Source organism: Oncorhynchus mykiss, chromosome 2 (genome assembly GCF_013265735.2).
Source record: "Oncorhynchus mykiss isolate Arlee chromosome 2, USDA_OmykA_1.1, whole genome shotgun sequence".
NCBI lineage: Eukaryota > Metazoa > Chordata > Actinopteri > Salmoniformes > Salmonidae > Oncorhynchus > Oncorhynchus mykiss.
In genome coordinates, this window is record NC_048566.1 from 90216587 (window position 1) to 90242176 (window position 25590).

General features: G+C 43.5%; 1 protein-coding gene across 7 annotated transcripts in view; it reads right to left on the bottom strand.

The window, feature by feature from the left end:
• LOC110502310 (suppressor of tumorigenicity 7 protein homolog) overlaps positions 1 to 25590 on the bottom strand; it is a 101298-nt gene that overhangs the window by 19356 nt on the left and 56352 nt on the right. For 3 of the 7 annotated variants that reach the window (XM_036958767.1, XM_036958781.1, XM_036958775.1), the window contains 4 exons: positions 6529 to 6611; positions 4947 to 5106; positions 3935 to 3989; positions 1835 to 1950 (listed from right to left, as the gene is read on the bottom strand). In XM_036958767.1, the coding sequence (XP_036814662.1) occupies positions 1835 to 1950; positions 3935 to 3989; positions 4947 to 5106; positions 6529 to 6611 (414 nt within the window). Of the gene's footprint in view, positions 1 to 1834; positions 1951 to 3934; positions 3990 to 4946; positions 5107 to 6528; positions 6612 to 14077; positions 14270 to 16538; positions 16652 to 25590 lie in introns of those variants that run through there. The other 4 variants (XM_036958779.1, XM_036958746.1, XM_036958750.1 and 1 more) reach the window with 4 other exon arrangements.

Genomic DNA, 25590 nt, shown 5'->3' on the forward strand with positions numbered 1-25590 from the left:
GTGTGTGTGTGTCTCTGGGTGCTGTGTGTGTGTGTGTGTCTCTTGGTGACGTGTGTGATGTGTGTGTGTCTCTGAGTGACATATGTGTGTGTGTGTGTGTGTCTCTGGGTGCTGTGTGTGTGTGTGTGTGTGTGTGTGTCTCTGGGTGTTTCTCTAGGTGTTATGTGTGTGTGTCTCTGGGTGCTGTGTGTCTCTGGGTGTGTGTGTGTGTGGGTGTGTGTGTCTGGGCGCTGTGTGTCTGGGTGCTGTGTGTGTGTATCTCTCCGTGCTGTGTGTGTGTGTCTTTGGGTGTTTCTCTAGGTGCTATGTGTGTGTGTCTCTGGGTGCTGTGTGTGTGTGTGTGTATGTGTGTGTGTGTCTCTGGGTGCTTTGTGTGTGTGTCTCTGGGTGCTTTGTGTGTGTGTGTGTGTGTGTGTGTGTGTGTGTGTGTGTGTGTGTGTGTGTGTGTGTGTGTGTGTGTGTGTGTGTGTGTCTCTGGGTGATGTGTGGGTGTCTCTGGGAGATGTGGGTGTGTGTCTCTGGGTGACGTGTGCGATGTGTGCGTCTCTGGGTGACGTGTGCGTCTCTGGGTGACGTGTGCGTCTCTGGGTGACGTGTGCGTCTCTGGGTGACGTGTGCGTCTGACGTGTGTGTCTCTGGGTGACGTGTGCGTCTGACGTGTGTGTCTCTGGGTGACGTGTGTGTGTCTCTCTGGGTGCGTGTCTCTGGGTGCTGTGTGTGTGTGTGTCTCTGGGTGCTGTGTGTGTGTGTGTGTGTCTCTGGGTGCTGTGTGTGTGTGTGTGTCTCTTGGTGACGTGTGTGATGTGTGTGTGTCTCTGAGTGACATGTGTGTGTGTGTGTGTGTGTGTCTCTGGGTGCTGTGTGTGTGTGTGTGTGTGTGTGTGTGTGTGTGTGTGTGTGTGTCTCTGGGTGTTTCTCTAGGTGTTATGTGTGTGTGTCTCTGGGTGCTGTGTGTCTCTGGGTGTGTGTGTGTGTGGGTGTGTGTGTCTGGGCGCTGTGTGTCTGGGTGCTGTGTGTGTGTATCTCTCCGTGCTGTGTGTGTGTGTCTTTGGGTGTTTCTCTAGGTGCTATGTGTGTGTGTCTCTGGGTGCTGTGTGTGTGTGTGTGTGTGTGTGTGTGTATGTGTGTGTGTGTCACTGGGTGCTTTGTGTGTGTGTCTCTGGGTGCTTTGTGTGTGTGTGTGTGTGTGTGTGTGTGTGTGTGTGTGTGTGTGTGTGTGTGTGTGTGTGTGTGTGTGTGTGTGTGTGTGTGTGTGTGTGTGTCTCTGGGTGATGTGTGGGTGTCTCTGGGAGATGTGGGTGTGTGTCTCTGGGTGACGTGTGCGATGTGTGCGTCTCTGGGTGACGTGTGCGTCTCTGGGTGACGTGTGCGTCTCTGGGTGACGTGTGCGTCTCTGGGTGACGTGTGCGTCTGACGTGTGTGTATCTGGGTGACGTGTGTGATGTGTGTGTCTCTGGGCGATCTGGGCGTCTCTGGGCGATGTGGGCGACTCTGGGCCTCTCTCTGGGTGATATGTGTGTGATGTGTGTGTCTCTGGGTGATATGTGTGTGATGTGTGTGTGGGCGATGTGTGTCTCTCTGGGTGATGTGGGCTTGGTGTGTGTCTCTGGGTGATGTGTGTGTCTCTGGGTGATGTGGGCGATATGTGTGTCTCTGGGTGATCTGGCCGATGTGTGTGTCTCTGGGCGATGTCTCTGGGCGATGTGTGTGTCTCTGGGCGATGTGTGTGTCTCTGGGCGATGTGTGCGTCTCTGGGCGATGTGTGCGTCTCTGGGCGATGTGTGTGTCTCTGGGCGATGTGTGCGTCTCTGGGCGATGTGTGCATGTTCCTTACTGGCGTCAGCTGGCCGGAGGTGGTCAGAGTCGCATGTGAAAAAGGTCTGGTGGTCTTGTGCCGAGAGATTCATATCGTAATACGTGAGTGGCTCTCGGCCCGTCACCCACGTATACCTGGTAGACACACACACACACACACACACGGTCAAAATAATGTTCATGGTCCTACTAAAAGTCTGGGGGGTGAGAGAGGTGGAGAGATCGAGAATGAAAGAGAGAGGTGGAGAGATCGAGAATGAAAGAGAGAGGTGGAGAGATCGAGAATGAAAGAGAGAGGTGGAGAGATCTAGAATGAAAGAGAGAGGTGGAGAGATCTAGAATGAAAGAGAGAGGTGGAGAGATCTAGAATGAAAGAGAGAGGTGGAGAGATCAAGAATGAAAGAGAGCGGTGGAGAGATCTAGAATGAAAGAGAGGTGGAGAGATCTAGAATGAAAGAGAGGTGGAGAGATCTAGAATGAAAGAGAGCGGTGGAGAGATCTAGAATGAAAGAGAGGTGGAGAGATCGAGAATGAAAGAGAGAGGTGGAGAGATCTAGAATGAAAGAGAGAGGTGGAGAGATCGAGAATGAAAGAGAGCGGTGGAGAGATCTAGAATGAAAGAGAGGTGGAGAGATCTAGAATGAAAGAGAGCGGTGGAGAGATCTAGAATGAAAGAGAGCGGTGGAGAGATGGAGAATGAAAGAGAGCGGTGGAGAGATCTAGAATGAAAGAGAGCGGTGGAGAGATCGAGAATGAAAGAGAGCGGTGGAGAGATCGAGAATGAAAGAGAGCGGTGGAGAGATCGAGAATGAAAGAGAGCGGTGGAGAGATCGAGAATGAAAGAGAGCGGTGGAGAGATCTAGAATGAAAGAGAGCGGTGGAGAGATCTAGAATGAAAGAGAGCGGTGGAGAGATCGAGAATGAAAGAGAGAGGTGGAGAGATCTAGAATGAAAGAGAGGTGGAGAGATCTAAAATGAAAGAGAGCGGTGGAGAGATCTAGAATGAAAGAGAGCGATGGAGAGATCTAGAATGAAAGAGAGCGGTGGAGAGATCTAGAATGAAAGAGAGCGGTGGAGAGATCGAGAATGAAAGAGAGCGGTGGAGAGATCTAGAATGAAAGAGCGGTGGAGAGATCTAGAATGAAAGAGAGGTGGAGAGATCTAGAATGAAAGAGAGCGGTGGAGAGATCGAGAATGAAAGAGAGCGGTGGAGAGATCGAGAATGAAAGAGAGCGGTGGAGAGATCTAGAATGAAAGAGAGCGGTGGAGAGATCTAGAATGAAAGAGAGCGGTGGAGAGATCGAGAATGAAAGAGAGAGGTGGAGAGATCTAGAATGAAAGAGAGGTGGAGAGATCTAGAATGAAAGAGAGGTGGAGAGATCTAAAATGAAAGAGCGGTGGAGAGATCTAGAATGAAAGAGAGCGGTGGAGAGATCTAGAATGAAAGAGAGCGGTGGAGAGATCTAGAATGAAAGAGAGCGGTGGAGAGATCTAGAATGAAAGCGAGAGGTGGAGAGATCAAGAATGAAAGAGAGAGGTGGAGAGATCTAGAATGAAAGAGAGAGGTGGAGAGATCGAGAATGAAAGAGAGAGGTGGAGAGATCTAGAATGAAAGAGAGCGGTGGAGAGATCTAGAATGAAAGAGAGCGGTGGAGAGATCTAGAATAAAAGAGAGCGGTGGAGAGATCTAGAATAAAAGAGAGCGGTGGAGAGATCTAGAATAAAAGAGAGCGGTGGAGAGATCTAGAATAAAAGAGAGCGGTGGAGAGATCTAGAATAAAAGAGAGCGGTGGAGAGATCGAGAATGAAAGAGAGAAAGAGAAAGTGGAGAGAGAGAAGCAATAGAGAAAAGGGGGAGGGCTAAACTAGTCAGCACTGATCTAATAACATGGGCTCCTGGTGAGGCAGGGATTCTCTCAGCCTGTTGACACCATGTCAGACCCAGCCATTACTACCAACTCTCTTGAGGTGAGAGAGCGAGAGCGAGCAGACATAGCAGAGCAGAGAAACAGAGAGAGGGAAGGAGGGAAGAACAGGACAGAGTATGGAAAAGAGTGAAGAACACAGAGGAGATGTGGAGAGAAACAGGGGTACTTGAGGAAGGGATCATGTGACTCACCGGTTATATTCCGCCCCTCGAAATAAATTCAGTGGATTTCGCCATACTTTACATTCTGAGGGAACAAGAGGAGAAAGACAGTGTTCGGGATGGTTTGTAGGCATATCCGACAAAGTAGACTCCTAAATGTACTCCTGAGCAAGTTAGGGATCACGTGTACATCATGAAATTCCTATACTAAATTACACTACAATAAGGCAACTTCATAGCTTCTGTAATCTTCAGGTCAGTACTACCAGACTGCATCCCAAATCCACAGGTCTTCATCACTAGCCAGTCCATCTTAAAATCCCCCTCCTTTCCCCTGACATGGGGATTACAACAGCAAATCATTCTAAAGCAATTTCACCAATCATGCAGTGTTGATTCAACACAGCTCAGATAATCCCTTTTCACTCAATGGAAACAAAAACACACACTGGATTTGTCAGTGGTGTTGGAGCGAACGTTAAGGCAATAAGGTACTAAATGCTTTAGTTGTTTGTAGTAGGCCTAAATGCTCTGATGTGTAGGCAGATTCTCTATATGTTATCTCTATTAATGAGCTGGGCTGTCTTTTCTTCTACCAACAAGGCCCCCACAAATGATGCAGCGCCACACCTTGGGATATCAGATGTGACTAAGAAATTTAAGTTAATTACTATAGTTTCCGCCTTGGGCCAATCAGTGTCATTATGCAAATGCCGGATCTCTATGGCAAGACGCATCATTCACCCAAGTTCCCTCAAAATCGTCCCAGTGCTGTCTGAAATATCGTGTGGGACTAACGTACGGACGGAGACAGATCCACAGTCCCCTCCCCGATATCATCTTGGGGGACAACAATATACTCCATCTGGCTTTAGTAAACCACAGGGTCTCAGGCCACTTCACTGAGGAGCTGGGTCACTAACAGTAAACACTAGGCTTTACCTAGTTTGTAAATGCTCCATCTAGTTAACGCTCTATACCTAGTACATGCTCTATATATGTAGTGAATGCTCTACCCATATAGTAAATCTCGGAGTCTTACCAGATACACTCTGTCGGTTGGAGTCTGCGTCTCCGTTACTGCTGTTGGAGTTGGTTGGGGAGCTGTTGTCCACGCCGCCCAGCAGAGGGCGCAGGTGGCTCACTGACACCTGCTCGATGAAGGAAGTACCGTACTTCCTGAAGTACCACCACTCAAATATCTGACAGGAGACCAACATGAGGCAGTTAATACAGGGAGGATTCAGTAGGGTCAGGGCCATAGAGAAACAATATGTGACTGTATAATTGGTATGACTGATCTATTCCAAAAACGGTCTTTAGGGCCGTGTCGAATTAGTTGAATGTCCTTTGGGTTACATCACTCATACCACTGATAGGTTTGATAGGACTGTGTTCGACTTAGAGGGTCTTTGATTTTTGGTATTATGCCACTAAGTGCAATGTATCACAGGCTAGCACAGGATTTCTCATTTCTGAAGAGCCCTAATGCTCTTAAAATATGAAAGTAAAACCATCTGCACAAAGATGTGCACACTTTCTTACATGTTCTCTTTTAGCATTGCCCAATCAAGACAGGGCCCAATACGCAACTCTATTTCAACACTGGCTGACACACACACAAAATCCTTGACTGTTTATATCTGGAAAGTCATCCACAACTGGTATTGCCTTGTCTACATTACTTCTAGTCCTGGTGATACAGTAATGCCCTATTACCTAACCATCTTAGTCTCTGTATTTTAACACATCACAGTCCAGGCACATATAATCTCATCTCTACTGTAATTATTCATAGGACACAATGAAGGCTTAAGAGCCCTATGAGACTCATCGTCGTTACCAGGCAACTAAACAAACTGGCCAACCCACAGAGAGGAATGAGGTTCGCTAGTTAAAGCTACCGTACCTCTCTTATTTTTTAGTTTTCATTTTCTTTGGAAGAAAGACCCTTGTAGCACAGTTCACTCTCACCATACAACAGACACACAAGGCTCAACTTGGTGGTCCTGTGTGGCTCAGTGGGTAAGACCAGTGTTGGGGGATCAATTCCCACTGGCATCACACAATACTTAAGTGTAGTGTAGGCAATGCACTCCCTGTACTGCAAATATCTTGCTTTGGATACAAATCTTCTGCTAAATGGCATAGATCATCATATACTAAAATGTATGCACTCACTGGACTGTAAGCAGAGAGGAAGAGGCACAGCAAGAGGGTTTACTCCACCCAAAATCTGTCAAATTTTTGTATGGAGGTCAATGAGAGCGTGTTGAATTTGGCCAACAAAAATGTAACTGCTAAGTGCGGTATATTTGATTGATTGATTAATTGTTAGGTTGTTATGAAAGCACTTATATAAAAGTGGACACGTGGCATTTTGGCAAAGTCGACGATGTTATATCGCAGTTGTGCCCGTTGTTGACATGTACATCTGCCCTCTCATTGGCTAGAATGGTCCTGATCTCTCCTCCTCCCACCTGCCTTCCATCTTTGAGGACATGCATTTGCATTGTTAGAGCGGTCACTCAAATATCTTATCAATATAATAGAATCATTTGATCTAAGTCGCTTTGGATAAATGTGCTAAATGTCATAATATGAATAGAATATCATCAACTTACCAGTATGAGTCCTGATATCAAGGAAGATGTCCCAGTCAGAGCCACGTAGAATTTGGGGGTCAGGGTGTTCAGAAACATGCTTACTGTAGAGGAGACAGAAAAACACAGCATTGTTAGTGTTACACACACCACCATGGCATTAGAAACAATAGAGCTACAATGATTACCCCCAGTGGCATCAACCACATTAGCCCATATTACAGGAATTCAAAGGCTTTTATACACAATTCTAATGCACCATGTTTCTCCAAGAACAATCAAAGTCCTGCAACACGGAACAGCAGATATCAGAACAGTGGTTTGAGTTGGTTAAAGTTTGTGTGTCACTCCACAATGATACAAATTATAGATTATTTACAAACCACATTGTGGACCACTCAAAATTAGTTTTGAGACACTAAAAACCATCATAGTCAAACATGGTACAGGCGTAATTTATAATTAATTATATAATCTAAACCAGTGGTTCCCAACAAGGGGTACGAGGACCCCTGGGGGTACTTGGCCTATCCACAGGCGGTACTTGAGAACTCATTAAACCTCAGGCCTACTGGTTAAATGCACACGAGGGGGTACTTCAGGGGAACTCCGGGCAGAGTAAAATTCAGTTGGTGGTACCGGAAAAGGTTGGGAACCACTGATCTATACACAGGTATGCATAAACAATGTATAGATAATCGTCTGAATCAACCGCACACCCAAAGCTGATTTATGAAGGAGGCAAAAGGCAAAATGGAGAAACAGGAAAAAGTCTCTACACACTTCCAGTCAGAGGCAAATGTATTTTAATATAGTGGAGCTTTCCGTCAGTGGACTTTTAGTCAGCTCTGATGAAGGTCGCCTGACTGAAAGCTCAGTTATATACAAAAATTATTAGCATCTTTCCTGGTTCTGGATAAACATTCGGCACTTAAAGAAACATCTGTGGGTTGCGCCGTCACAATGCTTACTCTTACAGATGCGGTCAAATAAAATAGTTATTTGTCACGTGCCGAATACAACAGGTATAGTCAATTCACCTTACCGTGAAATGCTTACTTACAAGCCCTTAACCAACAATGTAATTCAAGAAATGGAGTTAAGAAAATATTTGCTAAATAAACTAAAGTCATTTTTAAAATAAAATAACGAGGGGGGGAGTTCAATGTAAATAGTCCTGGTGGCCATTTGATTAATTGTTCAGCAGATTTATGGCTTGGGGATAGAAGCTGTTCAGGAGCTTTATGGACCTAGACTTGGTGCTCTGGTACTGCTTGTCGTGAGGTAGCAAAGAGAACAGTCTATGACTGGGTAGCTGGAGTCTTGGAAACGTTTTGGGCCTTCCTCTGACACTGCCTTGTATATAGGTCCTGGATGGCAGGAATCTTGGCCCCAGTGATGTACTGGGCCGTACACACTATCCTCTCTAGTGCCTTGCGGTCAGATGCCGAGCAGTTGCCATATCAGGTGGGGATGCAACCAGTCAGGATGCTCTCGATGATCCAGCTGTAGAACTTTGAGGATCTGGGGACCCATGTCAAATGGCAGAAAAGGTGTTGTGCCCTCTTCACAATGGTCTTCGTGTGTTTGGACCATGATAGCTTGTTGGTGATGTGGACACCAAGGAACTTGAAGCTCTCAACCTGCTCCACTACAGCCTCGTCGATGTAAATAGGGGCGTGATCGGCCCTCCTTTTCCTGTAATCCACGATCAGCTCCTTTGTCTTGATCATGTTGAGGGAGATGTTGGTCTCTGCCAGGTCTCTGACCTCCTCCATATAGGCTGTCTCATCGTTGTTGGTAATCAGGCTGTTGGTGACCACTGTTATGTCGTCAGCAAACTTAATGATGGTGATGGAGTCGTGGTCAGCCATGCAGTTGTGGGTGAACAGGGAGTACAGGAGGGAACTAAGCACGCACCCCTAAGGGGCCACCGTGTTGAGGATCATCGTGGCAGATGTGTTGTTGCCTAGCCTTACCACCAGGGGCAGTCCGTCAGGAAGTCCAGTATCCAGTTGCAGAGGGTTGAGTGCACATCCTGGTAATCCGTCTGGCTTCGCGGCCTTGTGAATGCTGACCTGTTTAAAGATCTTGCTCACATCGGCTACGGAGAATGTGATCACACCGTTGTCCGGAACATGAAGGGATTTCTTATAAGCTTCTGGATTGGTGTCCCGCTCCTTGAAAGCGGCAGTTCTAGCCTTTAGCTCGGTGCGACTGTTGCCTGTAATCCATGGCTTTTGGTTGGGATATGTACGTACTGTCACTGTTGGGATGACGTTGTCGATGCACTTATTGATGAAGCCGGTGACTGAGGTGGTACACTCCTCAATGCTATTGGATGATTCCACGAACATTTTCCAGTCTTTACTAGCAAAAGAGTCCTGTAGCGTAGCATCCGCATCATCAGACCACTTCCGTATTGAGCGAGTCACTGGCACTTCCGGCTTTAGTTTTTGCTTGTAAGCAAGAATTGGGAGGATATAATTATGGTCAGATTTGCCAAATGGAGGGTAAGCTTTGTATGCGTCTCTGTGTGTGGTGTAAAGGTGGTCTAGAGTTTTTTTTCCTCTGGTTACTGGTAGAAATTAGGTAAAACGGATTTAAGCTTGCCTGCATTAAAGTCCCTGACCACTAGGAGTGCCGGATGAGCATTTTTTCTGGATGAGCATTTTCTTGTTTGCTTATGGCCTTAAACAGCTCGTTGAGTGCAGTCTTTAGGTGCCAGCATCAGTTTGTGGTGGTAAATAGACGGCTACGGAAAATATAGATGTCTAGATAGTGTGGTCTACAGCTTATCATGAGGTACTCTACCTCAGCCGAGCAATACCTCGAGACTTCTTTAATAGTAGACATTGCGTACCAGCTGTGATTGACAAATAGATACACACCCCCACCCTTCATCTTACCAGACGTAGCTGTTCTGTCCTGCCGATGCATGGAAAACCCAGCCAACTGTATATTATCCGTGTAGTCGTTCAGCCACGACACAGAGAAAAACATAAGATATTACAGTTTTTAATGTCCCGTTGGTAGAATAGTCTTGAACGGAGATCATCCAGTTTATTCTCCAGTAATTGCACATTGGCCAATAGAACAGATGTGGGAGGCGGGTTACCCACTCGCCGACGAATTCTCCCAAGGCACCCCGATCTCCACCCCCTGTATTCAGTCTTTTCTTCATGTGAATGACAGGGATTTGGACCTGGTCTCGGAGAAGCAGCATATCCTTCGCTTCGGAATCATTAAAGAAAAAAATCTTTGTCCAGTTGGAGGTGAGTAATCAATGTTCTGCTATCCAGAAGCTGTTTTTCGGTCATAAGAGATGGTAGCAGCAACATTATGTACAAAATAATTACAAACAAAAACTAAATATTGCAGTTGGTTAGGGGCCGTAAAACAGCAGCCTTCCCCTCCGGCTCCATTTATGACACCATTGCACTTACAAAAAATAAAAATGGGGTCCTGCGCAGTTGTAAATCAAAGAAATAGACCTACACGGGTGAACACCAAATGCTTTTTCAATTTATATTTAGAAGGAAGCATGACCTGTGTAAAGGGTGCCAATATATTTGACCGCATCTGTAGCTATCATACACTTGATTAGGGCCAAGTGTATGATACAGCAGGTGACCATATGATCCAATGTCTCATTATTATAATTTTTTATTGTATGTTTGTAAATATAGTTATTTTTAGTTACGCTCGTCTGTTACTGTCACTTTGTCCTATCGTTGTCTAATATCTTTTCACTTTTGTTTTGAATGTTCTTAATTGGAAAATGCAAAAATAAAATACAAAAACCCCCACAAAAAAAACATAGTTAGGGTAAGTGTATCCTAATACTGGTAACAATCTAGATGTCACCATTAAAAAACATAGTTAGGGTAAGTGTATCCTAATACTGGTAACAATCTAGATGTCACCATTAAAAAACATAGTTAGGGTAAGTGTATCCTAATACTGGTAACAATCTAGATGTCACCATTAAAAAACATAGTTAGGGTAAGTGTATCCTAATACTGGTAACAATCTAGATGTCACCATTAAAAAACATAGTTAGGGTAAGTGTATCCTAATACTGGTAACAATCTAGATGTCACCATTAAAAAACATAGTTAGGGTAAGTGTATCCTAATACTGGTAACAATCTAGATGTCACCATTAAAAAACATAGTTAGGGTAAGTGTATCCTAATACTGGTAACAATCTAGATGTCACCATTAAAAAACATAGTTAGGGTAAGTGTATCCTAATACTGGTAACAATCTAGATGTCACCATTAAAAAACATAGTTAGGGTAAGTGTATCCTAATACTGGTAACAATCTAGATGTCACCATTAAAAAACATAGTTAGGGTAAGTGTATCCTAATACTGGTAACAATCTAGATGTCACCATTAAAAAACATAGTTAGGGTAAGTGTATCCTAATACTGGTAACAATCTAGATGTCACCATTAAAAAACATAGTTAGGGTAAGTGTATCCTAATACTGGTAACAATCTAGATGTCACCATTAAAAAACATAGTTAGGGTAAGTGTATCCTAATACTGGTAACAATCTAGATGTCACCATTAAAAAACATAGTTAGGGTAAGTGTATCCTAATACTGGTAACAATCTAGATGTCACCATTAAAAAACATAGTTAGGGTAAGTGTATCCTAATACTGGTAACAATCTAGATGTCACCATTAAAAAACATAGTTAGGGTAAGTGTATCCTAATACTGGTAACAATCTAGATGTCACCATTAAAAAACATAGTTAGGGTAAGTGTATCCTAATACTGGTAACAATCTAGATGTCACCATTAAAAAACATAGTTAGGGTAAGTGTATCCTAATACTGGTAACAATCTAGATGTCACCATTAAAAAACATAGTTAGGGTAAGTGTATCCTAATACTGGTAACAATCTAGATGTCACCATTAAAAAACATAGTTAGGGTAAGTGTATCCTAATACTGGTAACAATCTAGATGTCACCATTAAAAAACATAGTTAGGGTAAGTGTATCCTAATACTGGTAACAATCTAGATGTCACCATTAAAAAACATAGTTAGGGTAAGTGTATCCTAATACTGGTAACAATCTAGATGTCACCATTAAAAAACATAGTTAGGGTAAGTGTATCCTAATACTGGTAACAATCTAGATGTCACCATTAAAAAACATAGTTAGGGTAAGTGTATCCTAATACTGGTAACAATCTAGATGTCACCATTAAAAAACATAGTTAGGGTAAGTGTATCCTAATACTGGTAACAATCTAGATGTCACCATTAAAAAACATAGTTAGGGTAAGTGTATCCTAATACTGGTAACAATCTAGATGTCACCATTAAAAAACATAGTTAGGGTAAGTGTATCCTAATACTGGTAACAATCTAGATGTCACCATTAAAAAACATAGTTAGGGTAAGTGTATCCTAATACTGGTAACAATCTAGATGTCACCATTAAAAAACATAGTTAGGGTAAGTGTATCCTAATACTGGTAACAATCTAGATGTCACCATTAAAAAACATAGTTAGGGTAAGTGTATCCTAATACTGGTAACAATCTAGATGTCACCATTAAAAAACATAGTTAGGGTAAGTGTATCCTAATACTGGTAACAATCTAGATGTCACCATTAAAAAACATAGTTAGGGTAAGTGTATCCTAATACTGGTAACAATCTAGATGTCACCATTAAAAAACATAGTTAGGGTAAGTGTATCCTAATACTGGTAACAATCTAGATGTCACCATTAAAAAACATAGTTAGGGTAAGTGTATCCTAATACTGGTAACAATCTAGATGTCACCATTAAAAAACATAGTTAGGGTAAGTGTATCCTAATACTGGTAACAATCTAGATGTCACCATTAAAAAACATAGTTAGGGTAAGTGTATCCTAATACTGGTAACAATCTAGATGTCACCATTAAAAAACATAGTTAGGGTAAGTGTATCCTAATACTGGTAACAATCTAGATGTCACCATTAAAAAACATAGTTAGGGTAAGTGTATCCTAATACTGGTAACAATCTAGATGTCACCATTAAAAAACATAGTTAGGGTAAGTGTATCCTAATACTGGTAACAATCTAGATGTCACCATTAAAAAACATAGTTAGGGTAAGTGTATCCTAATACTGGTAACAATCTAGATGTCACCATTAAAAAACATAGTTAGGGTAAGTGTATCCTAATACTGGTAACAATCTAGATGTCACCATTAAAAAACATAGTTAGGGTAAGTGTATCCTAATACTGGTAACAATCTAGATGTCACCATTAAAAAACATAGTTAGGGTAAGTGTATCCTAATACTGGTAACAATCTAGATGTCACCATTAAAAAACATAGTTAGGGTAAGTGTATCCTAATACTGGTAACAATCTAGATGTCACCATTAAAAAACATAGTTAGGGTAAGTGTATCCTAATACTGGTAACAATCTAGATGTCACCATTAAAAAACATAGTTAGGGTAAGTGTATCCTAATACTGGTAACAATCTAGATGTCACCATTAAAAAACATAGTTAGGGTAAGTGTATCCTAATACTGGTAACAATCTAGATGTCACCATTAAAAAACATAGTTAGGGTAAGTGTATCCTAATACTGGTAACAATCTAGATGTCACCATTAAAAAACATAGTTAGGGTAAGTGTATCCTAATACTGGTAACAATCTAGATGTCACCATTAAAAAACATAGTTAGGGTAAGTGTATCCTAATACTGGTAACAATCTAGATGTCACCATTAAAAAACATAGTTAGGGTAAGTGTATCCTAATACTGGTAACAATCTAGATGTCACCATTAAAAAACATAGTTAGGGTAAGTGTATCCTAATACTGGTAACAATCTAGATGTCACCATTAAAAAACATAGTTAGGGTAAGTGTATCCTAATACTGGTAACAATCTAGATGTCACCATTAAAAAACATAGTTAGGGTAAGTGTATCCTAATACTGGTAACAATCTAGATGTCACCATTAAAAAACATAGTTAGGGTAAGTGTATCCTAATACTGGTAACAATCTAGATGTCACCATTAAAAAACATAGTTAGGGTAAGTGTATCCTAATACTGGTAACAATCTAGATGTCACCATTAAAAAACATAGTTAGGGTAAGTGTATCCTAATACTGGTAACAATCTAGATGTCACCATTATACATGCACATACATTTTAGTTAAAAGGTAGGGCATGAACGGCAACAACACCGGGACACAGTGCCCTTCGTTCCCGCTTGACAAGCAATGCTGTCTGGCAAAGGCATGGGAAGTAGCTGCATAGTATCAGAGTGACAGTCACAGTAAGCACACGCATACGACGCATGAAACAAGAGTACACCCGTCATCAGTACTTTAACACTGAAAATGTACAATTATTTGGGTAAAACTAACAGTGAAATACGACTAACTTCTCCATCTTAAAAACAGAAGTCCAAACTCTGTCAATACGGAAGCTCACGGTGGTTACGTGGTAAGAAACAGAAGATAAAATAAGAAAACGAAACACAGCTCAATCCAAAATGGCTAACCTATAGCAGAGCACTTGACTCACCCACTTCATTCCACATGCCCATCACTTTCCCTTTGACACCCACTTGTCTACACTCCGGGTCCACACTCCGGGTCCACACTCCGGGTCTACACATTGAGCTGCAGCTATCCTCTTCTCAGCTAAAGCCCTATGCAGAACACCCACAACACTACAACTAGATCATCTCATAACGAGGTGGACAGGGCTGCTGTTATCTGTTCGTAGGTTCGGCCTCAATGTGGGATTGTGGGTAATGTAGTATCCAAGGATGTGGTGGTAAAGGAGGACAAACCCCGCTCAACTGCATCCCTGGTAGTGTGGTGTAGCTGTAACAGTTTTAAGCCCTTCTCCTGGGCAGAAAAACCTGTTAACATTCAATCATGTTAACACCACCTAAATGTTCAATTTCCCTTCCGTTGGTTTCAATTCGGCCTAGTTTCAGAGTGGGGGGTGCAAACAGCACTAGGGCCGGCGGCTCATTAGGCTATTTGTAGGAGAAATACTTGTACAGTTATAGTGGGGATAACAGGATGCTATTGGATGCTGCTCCAGAAGGAAGCCGGGTGTTCCTTCTTAGGGAGACGCCAGTTATAGAGCGATCGGCTGGGACAAAGACCCCACTCAGACAGCCCTCCTCTCAACCAGATACACACGCCCATCCTCTACCACAGTAGCAGCTGGGCCCCTATGCCTATTCACCCTTCTGGAGTGGGTCTCCTCTCCTACTGAGAGGGGGGCATTATGGAGGAACCACAGCCCCACAGACCTGACATAGACCACACTATGGGAGAGGCCTGTAGTGTGGCGTATAGGCCTATGTAAAATGTGGTGTTTACTCTACGTTGCTAGAATGTCAATGTTGCAGAACCGGATGCAGAGTCATGTCTGTCTGGCACCTTTAAACATCATAATAGCACAGAGGAAATGAAAAGGTGTGATAAATAAACCTGAACCTGGATGCTCTGTTGAGTTGCATTATGACACTGCAATATCAATACTATAAGGGCTTCACTCGTACTAGTTTAACTGTTGTAAGAGATTGAGAACATTGTAACATCAGTGTAAATATGAGGTAGCATAAATTGGTAATTCATTAAGGCTCAGCTGACCCACCATCGGTGATACCATGTCTACAGAAAATGTAAACTGGCTTGATAATCAAGACAGTGATTCTAGCAGGGAAAAAACTAAATGTCATTGCAGACCAATAGATACAGTATGTGCCCTTCAGTAAGGACACCCAGGTGACTGCTGATAATGATAATAGAAACTGTTCTGTTCAGAATGATAAATCACACACAGTCAGAAACTACTAGAGCTCTGTGTGGAGTCCATTCGCTATATTCTCCGCTTAGAATGTCCCCCTCTGTGTCACTGTGGTTTGGCTAGTAATGCCCAAATGTTTGGGGTTGCAGAGGCGATTAGCATCCACATCTGTCTTGGCTCGTATGGATGGCTTTTAGGGATGCTCCGCGGCCGCCGCAGCACGGCCCATTTTGTGTTTTAACTACCTATGTGACCTTTTGGGAACACAGGAAGTGGGCTGGGTATCATCTCACCTGTTATGGCAGCCAGGGGAAGGTGAGACACTCGCATGGGTGATGAAGGGTTATGGCCCAATGTAAATGAAATGGTCTGGATAAAATTACTTTCCAAAAGCTGGTGGTTGTATTTATTAGGCACAAAAATGGAATAAAACCGATTGAAACAGGGAGGGATTACCTGGCTAATAAACACTCATTTTTGTTGTCTGTTGCAAAACGTTTTGCTAGTGTTCCCTAACGAATATAACCCTGCATTGAGATCCGTCACTGAGATCCCCACCACATGTTTAATATGGCTCAACCTTATACCAGATAGGGAGCCCTTTGCGTCTTCATTTACCTACTGACACACATTCAGGTTTATTGATAAGACAATGGAGTAGCCTGGTGTTTCTCAGCAACAATAACCAAGCAACAACAATGACCAAGATGACCAAGAACAGAGACAGGTCTCTATTCCCTACAGGCCTTGGTCCAAAACACTGCATTATATAGGGAATATAGTGCCATTGGGGACACAGGACAGGCCTATCTGCCAGGGACACTGGTATTCTAAACTAGCTCTATGGATCCTTATGTACACACAAGCTAGCAGATAACTTCAATGTATGAACACACACACACACACACGGGCACAGAGACAAAACAAACACACAAGTGTAAACAAACACACAGTACAGGTTAATGTTTATATGAACAGCCCCTCGGCTCACCCACACACGAGCAAACTGTTGAGTTCAGGAATAGAGACGAACAGTAGTTTCACTCTATGTAGCAACTGTACACTACACTATCAAAAATGTCATTAACCTAGCCTAGCCCAATAGATAACCCAACTGAATAGAGCTCACCATCTCACCCCACTCAAGCTGTGTAAAGAGAAGCTGATGCACACTACGTAGGCTACAACACAAACTCTAGTATAGACTATAACTCACCTTCCATTTCTCTGTGACATCCGCTGTGATGATAGCCAGAGAAACCCACCACAGGAAAATCAAACCACACACAAAGAGCACACAGTGAGTCAAGGCAATAAAACCCAGTCTAAGAGCACACACACACAATGTGCTTGGGGGGGGGGGGGGCCCTCAATGCCCTCAGTCCAGCTTCTGTGTACGTGATAGGCAGCTGCTTTTGAGTGACAGCTGGCCAGGCCAATCATAATGCATGACTAGTCTGCCCTCTCTAGTGACACCGTAGAATCAGGAGGGGGTCTGTAACCAGCGGCTCAACCAATCAAAAGCTCCCATTTTAATGTGGGGGTGGGCTGCTCTTTCACCTTCGCATGAAAAGGTAACCATGACAACCCCTCTCAACGACCCTACACGAGACTAGAAGATGTTAGAAGACGTAGCTAGAGAGAGAGAGAGAAAAAGAGTGTGAATTGAAATAGTCTACTCCATTAATGACATGTCTCAACCAGCTCGGAGATGGGATGTTGTCTTTCTGGACCTAATAAAAGACCTGAGTGGTTGAAACATTGTCAATAAACCACGTAGGGGAATAGAATGCAGTGGGTGTGGTTTCACTCTTCATTTATTTAATGAATAAACAAATCCAGCACCTGCTCTGTAATATTTTTCTGTTGCCTTTCTTCCAATAGAGCCTAATAAGAACCTGACAACTGCCAGAGAGCCCAATGTAATTAAATGTCTGATGTGATTGGTCTACATCATACAGTGGTAGAGTTGTGAAGGAACATGACGAGGAATGTTATGCTTTTGTAAAGAAGATCCCTCTGAACCAACTACAATAAGGGCTCTCTGCTCTGAGCTTGTCTCGACTTCTTCTCAACAAAATCAACATGCCTTGAAGAGAGATGCTTGAACAACATCAATGAGTTGAATGCATTTGCATTTCAAAACACAAAGCGGAACATCTAATACATCAGTGTCCTTGAAAGCTCGCTCACTATCACCAACCTAGCAGTCAACATGAAGAGGGCTCAAGTTGTTTGACTCTTCAAACAGTGGTTCTCATTCCATACTTCATCCACATATCATGGAGGCCACACTTAGTCAGACTGACTTACTGACTGAAGCTCCTGAGGATAAGGGGAACTGCTATAGCTCTGAGGGTGGCTTTGATAGAATCACACCATCAGCTGAAGCCTGAGGGACCAGAGCTTACTGAAGCCTGAGGGACCAGAGCTTACTGAAGCCTGAGGGACCAGAGCTTACTGAAGCCTGAGGGACCAGAGCTTACTGGAGCCTGATGGACCAGAGCTTACTGAAGCCTGAGGGACCAGAGCTTACTGAAGCCTGAGGGACCAGAGCTTACTGAAGCCTGAGGGACCAGAGCTTACTGGAGCCTGAGGGACCAGAGCTTACTGGAGCCTGAGGGACCAGAGCTTACTGAAGCCTGAGGGACCAGAGCTTACTGAAGCCTGAGGGACCAGAGCTTACTGAAGCCTGAGGGACCAGAGCTTACTGAAGCATGAGGGACCAGAGCTTACTGAAGCCTGAGGGACCAGAGCTTACTGGAGCCTGAGGGACCAGAGCTTACTGAAGCCTGAGGGACCAGAGCTTACTGAAGCCTGAGGGACCAGAGCTTACTGAAGCCTGAGGGACCAGAGCTTACTGAAGCCTGAGGGACCAGAGCTTACTGGAGCCTGAGGGACCAGAGCTTACTGAAGTCTGAGGGACCAGAGCTTACTGAAGCCTGAGGGACCAGAGCTTACTGGAGCCTGAGGGACCAGAGCTTACTGAAGCCTGAGGGACCAGAGCTTACTGAAGCCTGAGGGACCAGAGCTTACTGGAGCCTGAGGGACCAGAGCTTACTGAAGCCTGAGGAACCAGAGCTTACTGGAGCTTGAGGGACCAGAGCTTACTGGAGAAGTAATTTCCACTGAATAAGAGCGCAACTGGTAAATCCACCTGTTCTGGCAAACTGGCTTTGGATCATTAGAAATTGTACCGGTGTGAGTGCAAACATTATCAAAGTGTGCCTCAATTAAGCAGCAACATGCTTTACTGTAAAAGGTTATTGAAAAGACACTGGTCAGTGACAGGTAAACTTGATCTGGATTGTTTATTACAACAGTAAACACCGTCCAACAAAGCTCTATCTGAACAGGCAGTTAAACCCACTGTTCCTAGGCCGTCATTGAAAATAAGAATGTGATCTTAACTGACTTGCCTAGTTAAATAAAGGTTAAAAATGTTTTTTGTTTTTTAAAATCTTAGCAGTCCCATGAAAAACCATCAAGGCCATTTGTGAATAAATAACAAACACCTTAATATAAAATAAAAGCCTTTTTTAAATTTATATTTTTACTTCCCTCAGGTTCTAGTTACCAACTAAGCTTCTCACTAAAACAAAAATAGCAGTAGTGGGCAGATACCACAGAAACCCGACCCTGAGCCATCCGTTTCTACTGCTCATAGGGCAGGCCGGGTAACCACGGTAACAGAAAGTGACAGCTGGTTGCCGTCAAAGTTATATACGCCGTTATCAAACTTCCAAAACAAAAAGAGCTGATCGTGGACTTCAGGAAACAGCAGAGGGAGCACCCCCCTATCCACATCGAAGGGACAGCAGTGGAGAAGGTGGAAAGTTAAGTTCCTTGGCGTACACATCACAGACAAACTGAAACGGTCCACCCACACATACAGTGTGGTGAAGGCGCAATAGCACCTCTTCAACCTCAGGAGGCTGAAGAAATTTGGCCTGTCACCCAAAACCCTGAGAAACTTTTACAGCTGCACAACCGAGAGCATTCTGTCGGCTGTATCACAGCCTGCCCTCAACCGCAAGGCTCTCCAGAAGGTAGTGAGGTCTGCACAACGCATCATCAGGGGCAATCTACCTGCCCTCCAGGACACCTACACCACCCGATGTCACAGGAAGGCCAAAAAGATAATCAAGGACATCAACCACCCGAGCCACTGCCTGTTCACCCCGCTAGGTCAGTGCAGGTGCATCAAAGCTGGGACCGAAAGAATGAAAAACAGCTTCCATCTCAAGGCCATCAGACTGCTAAACAACAATCACTAACTTAGAGAGGGTGCTGCCTATACTGAGACCCAATCACTGGCCACTTTAATAAATGGATCACTAGACACTTTATACAATACCACTTTAATAAAGGTTTACATATCTTACATTACTCATATCATATGTACATACTGTATTTTAAACCATCTATTGCAACTTGGCTATACCGCTCGGCCATCGCTCATCCATATACTTAGATGTACATATTCTCATTCACCCCTTTAGATTTGTGTGTATTAGGTAGTTGATAGGGAATTGTTAGATTACTTGTTAGATATTACTGCACTGTCGGAACTAGAAGCACAAGCATTTCGCTACACTCGCACTAACATCTGCTAACAATGTGTTTGTGACAAACATTTGATTTGATGCTGTAAATACCTACCTAAAGCTACACTGCCGAGGCTCAAAGACATAGAATAGACCCATGCGTGGGCTACAGCTGTTTGGACAACAGGCGTCATCAAATGTCCACAAGTGGTGGAAGTCCCCCACTTCAGTTCTGACTTGCACTTCTTATTGGTAAGTGAAGCATCTACAGGCTAAATGTGAAACATGTCAACAGAAGAATGGAAAAGACACTACACTGCTAGAGGAGATTGACACACTACACTGCTAGATGAGATTGACACACTACACTGCTAGAGGAGATTGACACACTACACTGCTAGAGGAGATTGACACACTACACTGCGAGAAGAGATTGACACACTACACTGCTAGAAGAGATTGACACACTACACTGCTAGAGGAGATTGACACACTACACTGCTAGAGGAGATTGACACACTACACTGCTAGAGGAGATTGACACACTACACTGCTAGAGGAGATTGACACACTACACTGCGAGAAGAGATTGACACACTACACTGCGAGAAGAGATTGACACACTACACTGCTAGAAGAGATTGACACACTACACTGCTAGAGGAGATTGATACACTACACTGCTAGAAGAGATTGACACACTACACTGCTAGAGGAGATTGACACACTACACTGCTAGAGGAGATTGACACACTACACTGCTAGAGGAGATTGACACACTACACTGCTAGAAGCGATTGACACACTACACTGCTAGAAGAGATTGACACACTACACTGCTAGAGGAGATTGATACACTACACTGCTAGAAGAGATTGACACACTACACTGCTAGAGGAGATTGACACACTACACTGCTAGAGGAGATTGACACTGCTAGAGGAGATTGACACTGCTAGAGGAGATTGACACTGCTAGAGGAGATTGACACACTACACTGCTAGAAGAGATTGACACTGCTAGAGGAGATTGACACACTACAATGCTAGAAGAGATTGACACACTACACTGCGAGAAAAGATTGACACACTACACTGCTAGAAGAGATTGACACACTACACTGCTAGAACAGATTGACACACTACACTGCGAGAAGAGATTGACACACTACACTGCGAGAAGAGATTTGACACACTACACTGCTAGAACAGATTGACACACTACACTGCTAGAACAGATTGACACACTACACTGCTAAAAGAGATTTGACACACTACACTGCTAGAGGAGATTGACACACTACACTGCTAGAGGAGATTGACACACTACACTGCTAGGAGAGATTGACACACTACACTGCTAGGAGAGATTGACACACTACACTGCTAGAGGAGATTGACACACTACACTGCTAGGAGAGATTGACACACTACACTGCTAAAAGAGATTTGACACACTACACTGCTAGAGGAGATTGACACACTACACTGCTAGAGGAGATTGACACACTACACTGCTAGGAGAGATTGACACACTACAATGCTAGAAGAGATTGACACACTACACTGCGAGAAGAGATTTGACACACTACACTGCTAGAGGAGATTGACACACTACACTGCTAGAAGAGATTGACACACTACACTGTGAGAAGAGATTTGACACACTACACTGCTAGAGGAGATTGACACTGCTAGAAGAGATTGACACACTACACTGCTAGAGGAGATTGACACACTACACTGCTAGAAGAGATTGACACACTACACTGCTAGAACAGATTGACACACTACACTGCTAGAACAGATTGACACACTACACTGCTAGAAGAGATTGACACACTACACTGCTAGAAGAGATTGACACACTACACTGCTAGAGGAGATTGATACACTACACTGCTAGAAGAGATTGACACACTACACTGCTAGAGGAGATTGACACACTACACTGCTAGAGGAGATTGACACTGCTAGAAGAGATTGACACATTACACTGCTAGAGGAGATTGACACACTACACTGCTAGAAGAGATTGACACACTACACTGCTAGAACAGATTGACACACTACACTGCTAGAACAGATTGACACACTACACTGCTAAAAGAGATTTGACATACTACACTGTGAGAAGAGATTGACACTACACTGCTAGAGGAGATTGACACACTACACTGTGAGAAGATATTTGACACACTACACTGCTAGAGGAGATTGACACACTACACTGCTAGAAGAGATTGACAACTACACTGCTAGAACAGATTGACACACTACACTGCTAGAGGAGATTGACACACTACACTGCTAGAAGAGATTGACAACTACACTGCTAGAACAGATTGACACACTACACTGCTAGAACAGATTGACACACTACACTGCTAAAAGAGATTTGACATACTACACTGCTAGAGGAGATTGACACACTACACTGCTAGAACAGATTGACACACTACACTGCTAGAAGAGATTGACACACTACACTGCTAGAAGAGATTGACACACTACACTGCTAGAGGAGATTGATACACTACACTGCTAGAAGAGATTGACACACTACACTGCTAGAGGAGATTGACACACTACACTGCTAGAGGAGATTGACACACTACACTGCTAGAGGATATTGACACTGCTAGAGGAGATTGACACACTACACTGCTAGAAGAGATTGATACTGCTAGAAGAGATTGACACACTACACTGCTAGAGGAGATTGACACACTACAATGCTAGAAGAGATTGACACACTACACTGCGAGAAAAGATTGACACACTACACTGCTAGAGGAGATTGACACACTACACTGCTAGAAGATATTTGACACACTACACTGCTAGAGGAGATTGACACTGCTAGAAGAGATTGACACATTACACTGCTAGAGGAGATTGACACACTACACTGCTAGAAGAGATTGACACACTACACTGCTAGAACAGATTGACACACTACACTGCTAGAACAGATTGACACACTACACTGCTAAAAGAGATTTGACATACTACACTGTGAGAAGAGATTGACACTACACTGCTAGAGGAGATTGACACACTACACTGCGAGAAGAGATTTGACACACTACACTGCTAGAACAGATTGACACACTACAATGCTAGAACAGATTGACACACTACACTGCTAAAAGAGATTTGACATACTACACTGTGAGAAGAGATTGACACTACACTGCTAGAGGAGATTGACACACTACACTGCTAGAAGAGATTGACACACTACACTGCTAAAAGAGATTTGACATACTACACTGTGAGAAGAGATTGACACTACACTGCTAGAGGAGATTGACACACTACACTGCTAGAGGAGATTGACACACTACACTGCTAGAAGAGATTGACACACTACACTGCTAGAACAGATTGACACACTACACTGCTAGAACAGATTGACACACTACACTGCTAAAAGAGATTTGACATACTACACTGTGAGAAGAGATTGACACTACACTGCTAGAGGAGATTGACACACTACACTGCGAGAAGAGATTTGACACACTACACTGCTAGAACAGATTGACACACTACACTGCTAGAACAGATTGACACACTACACTGCTAGAACAGATTGACACACTACACTGCTAGAACAGATTGACACACTACACTGCTAAAAGAGATTTGACATACTACACTGTGAGAAGAGATTGACACTACACTGCGAGAAGAGATTGACACACTACACTGCGAGAAGAGATTGACACACTACACTGCTAGAGGAGATTGACACACTACACTGCTAGAAGAGATTGACACACTACACTGCTAGAGGATATTGACACTGCTAGAGGAGATTGACACTGCTAGAGGAGATTGACACACTACACTGCTAGAAGAGATTGACACACTACACTGCTAGAAGAGATTGATACTGCTAGAAGAGATTGACACACTACACTGCTAGAGGAGATTGACACACTACACTGCTAGAAGAGATTGACACACTACACTGCTAGAGGAGATTGACACACTACACTGCGAGAAAAGATTGACACACTACACTGCTAGAAGAGATTGATACTGCTAGAAGAGATTGACACACTACACTGCTAGAAGAGATTGACACACTACACTGCTAGAGGAGATTGACACACTACACTGCTAGAGGAGATTGACACACTACACTGCTAGAAGATATTTGACACACTACACTGCTAGAGGAGATTGACACTGCTAGAAGAGATTGACACACTACACTGCTAGAAGAGATTGACACACTACACTGCTAGAGGAGATTGACACACTACACTGCTAGAAGATATTTGACACACTACACTGCTAGAGGAGATTGACACTGCTAGAAGAGATTGACACACTACACTGCTAGAGGAGATTGACACACTACACTGCTAGAAGAGATTGACACACTACACTGCTAGAACAGATTGACACACTACACTGCTAGAACAGATTGACACACTACACTGCTAAAAGAGATTTGACATACTACACTGTGAGAAGAGATTGACACTACACTGCTAGAGGAGATTGACACACTACACTGCGAGAAGAGATTGACACACTACACTGCTAGAACAGATTGACACACTACACTGCTAGAACAGATTGACACACTACACTGCTAGAAGAGATTGACACACTACACTGCTAAAAGAGATTTGACATACTACACTGTGAGAAGAGATTGACACTACACTGCGAGAAGAGATTGACACACTACACTGCGAGAAGAGATTGACACACTACACTGCTAGAGGAGATTGACACACTACACTGCTAGAAGAGACTGACACACTACACTGCTAGAAGAGATTGACACACTACACTGCTAGAGGATATTGACACTGCTAGAGGAGATTGACACTGCTAGAGGAGATTGACACACTACACTGCTAGAAGAGATTGACACACTACACTGCTAGAGGATATTGACACTGCTAGAGGAGATTGACACTGCTAGAGGAGATTGACACTGCTAGAGGAGATTGACACACTACACTGCTAGAAGAGATTGACACACTACACTGCTAGAAGAGATTGATACTGCTAGAAGAGATTGACACACTACACTGCTAGAGGAGATTGACACACTACAATGCTAGAAGAGATTGACACACTACACTGCGAGAAGAGATTGACACACTACACTGCTAGAACAGATTGACACACTACACTGCTAAAAGAGATTTGACACACTACACTGCTAGAGGAGATTGACACACTACACTGCTAGAGGAGATTGACACACTACACTGCTAGGAGAGATTGACACACTACACTGCTAGGAGAGATTGACACACTACACTGCTAGAGGAGATTGACACACTACACTGCTAGGAGAGATTGACACACTACACTGCTAAAAGAGATTTGACACACTACACTGCTAGAGGAGATTGACACACTACACTGCTAGAGGAGATTGACACACTACACTGCTAGGAGAGATTGACACACTACAATGCTAGAAGAGATTGACACACTACACTGCGAGAAGAGATTTGACACACTACACTGCTAGAGGAGATTGACACACTACACTGCTAGAAGAGATTGACACACTACACTGTGAGAAGAGATTTGACACACTACACTGCTAGAGGAGATTGACACTGCTAGAAGAGATTGACACACTACACTGCTAGAGGAGATTGACACACTACACTGCTAGAAGAGATTGACACACTACACTGCTAGAACAGATTGACACACTACACTGCTAGAACAGATT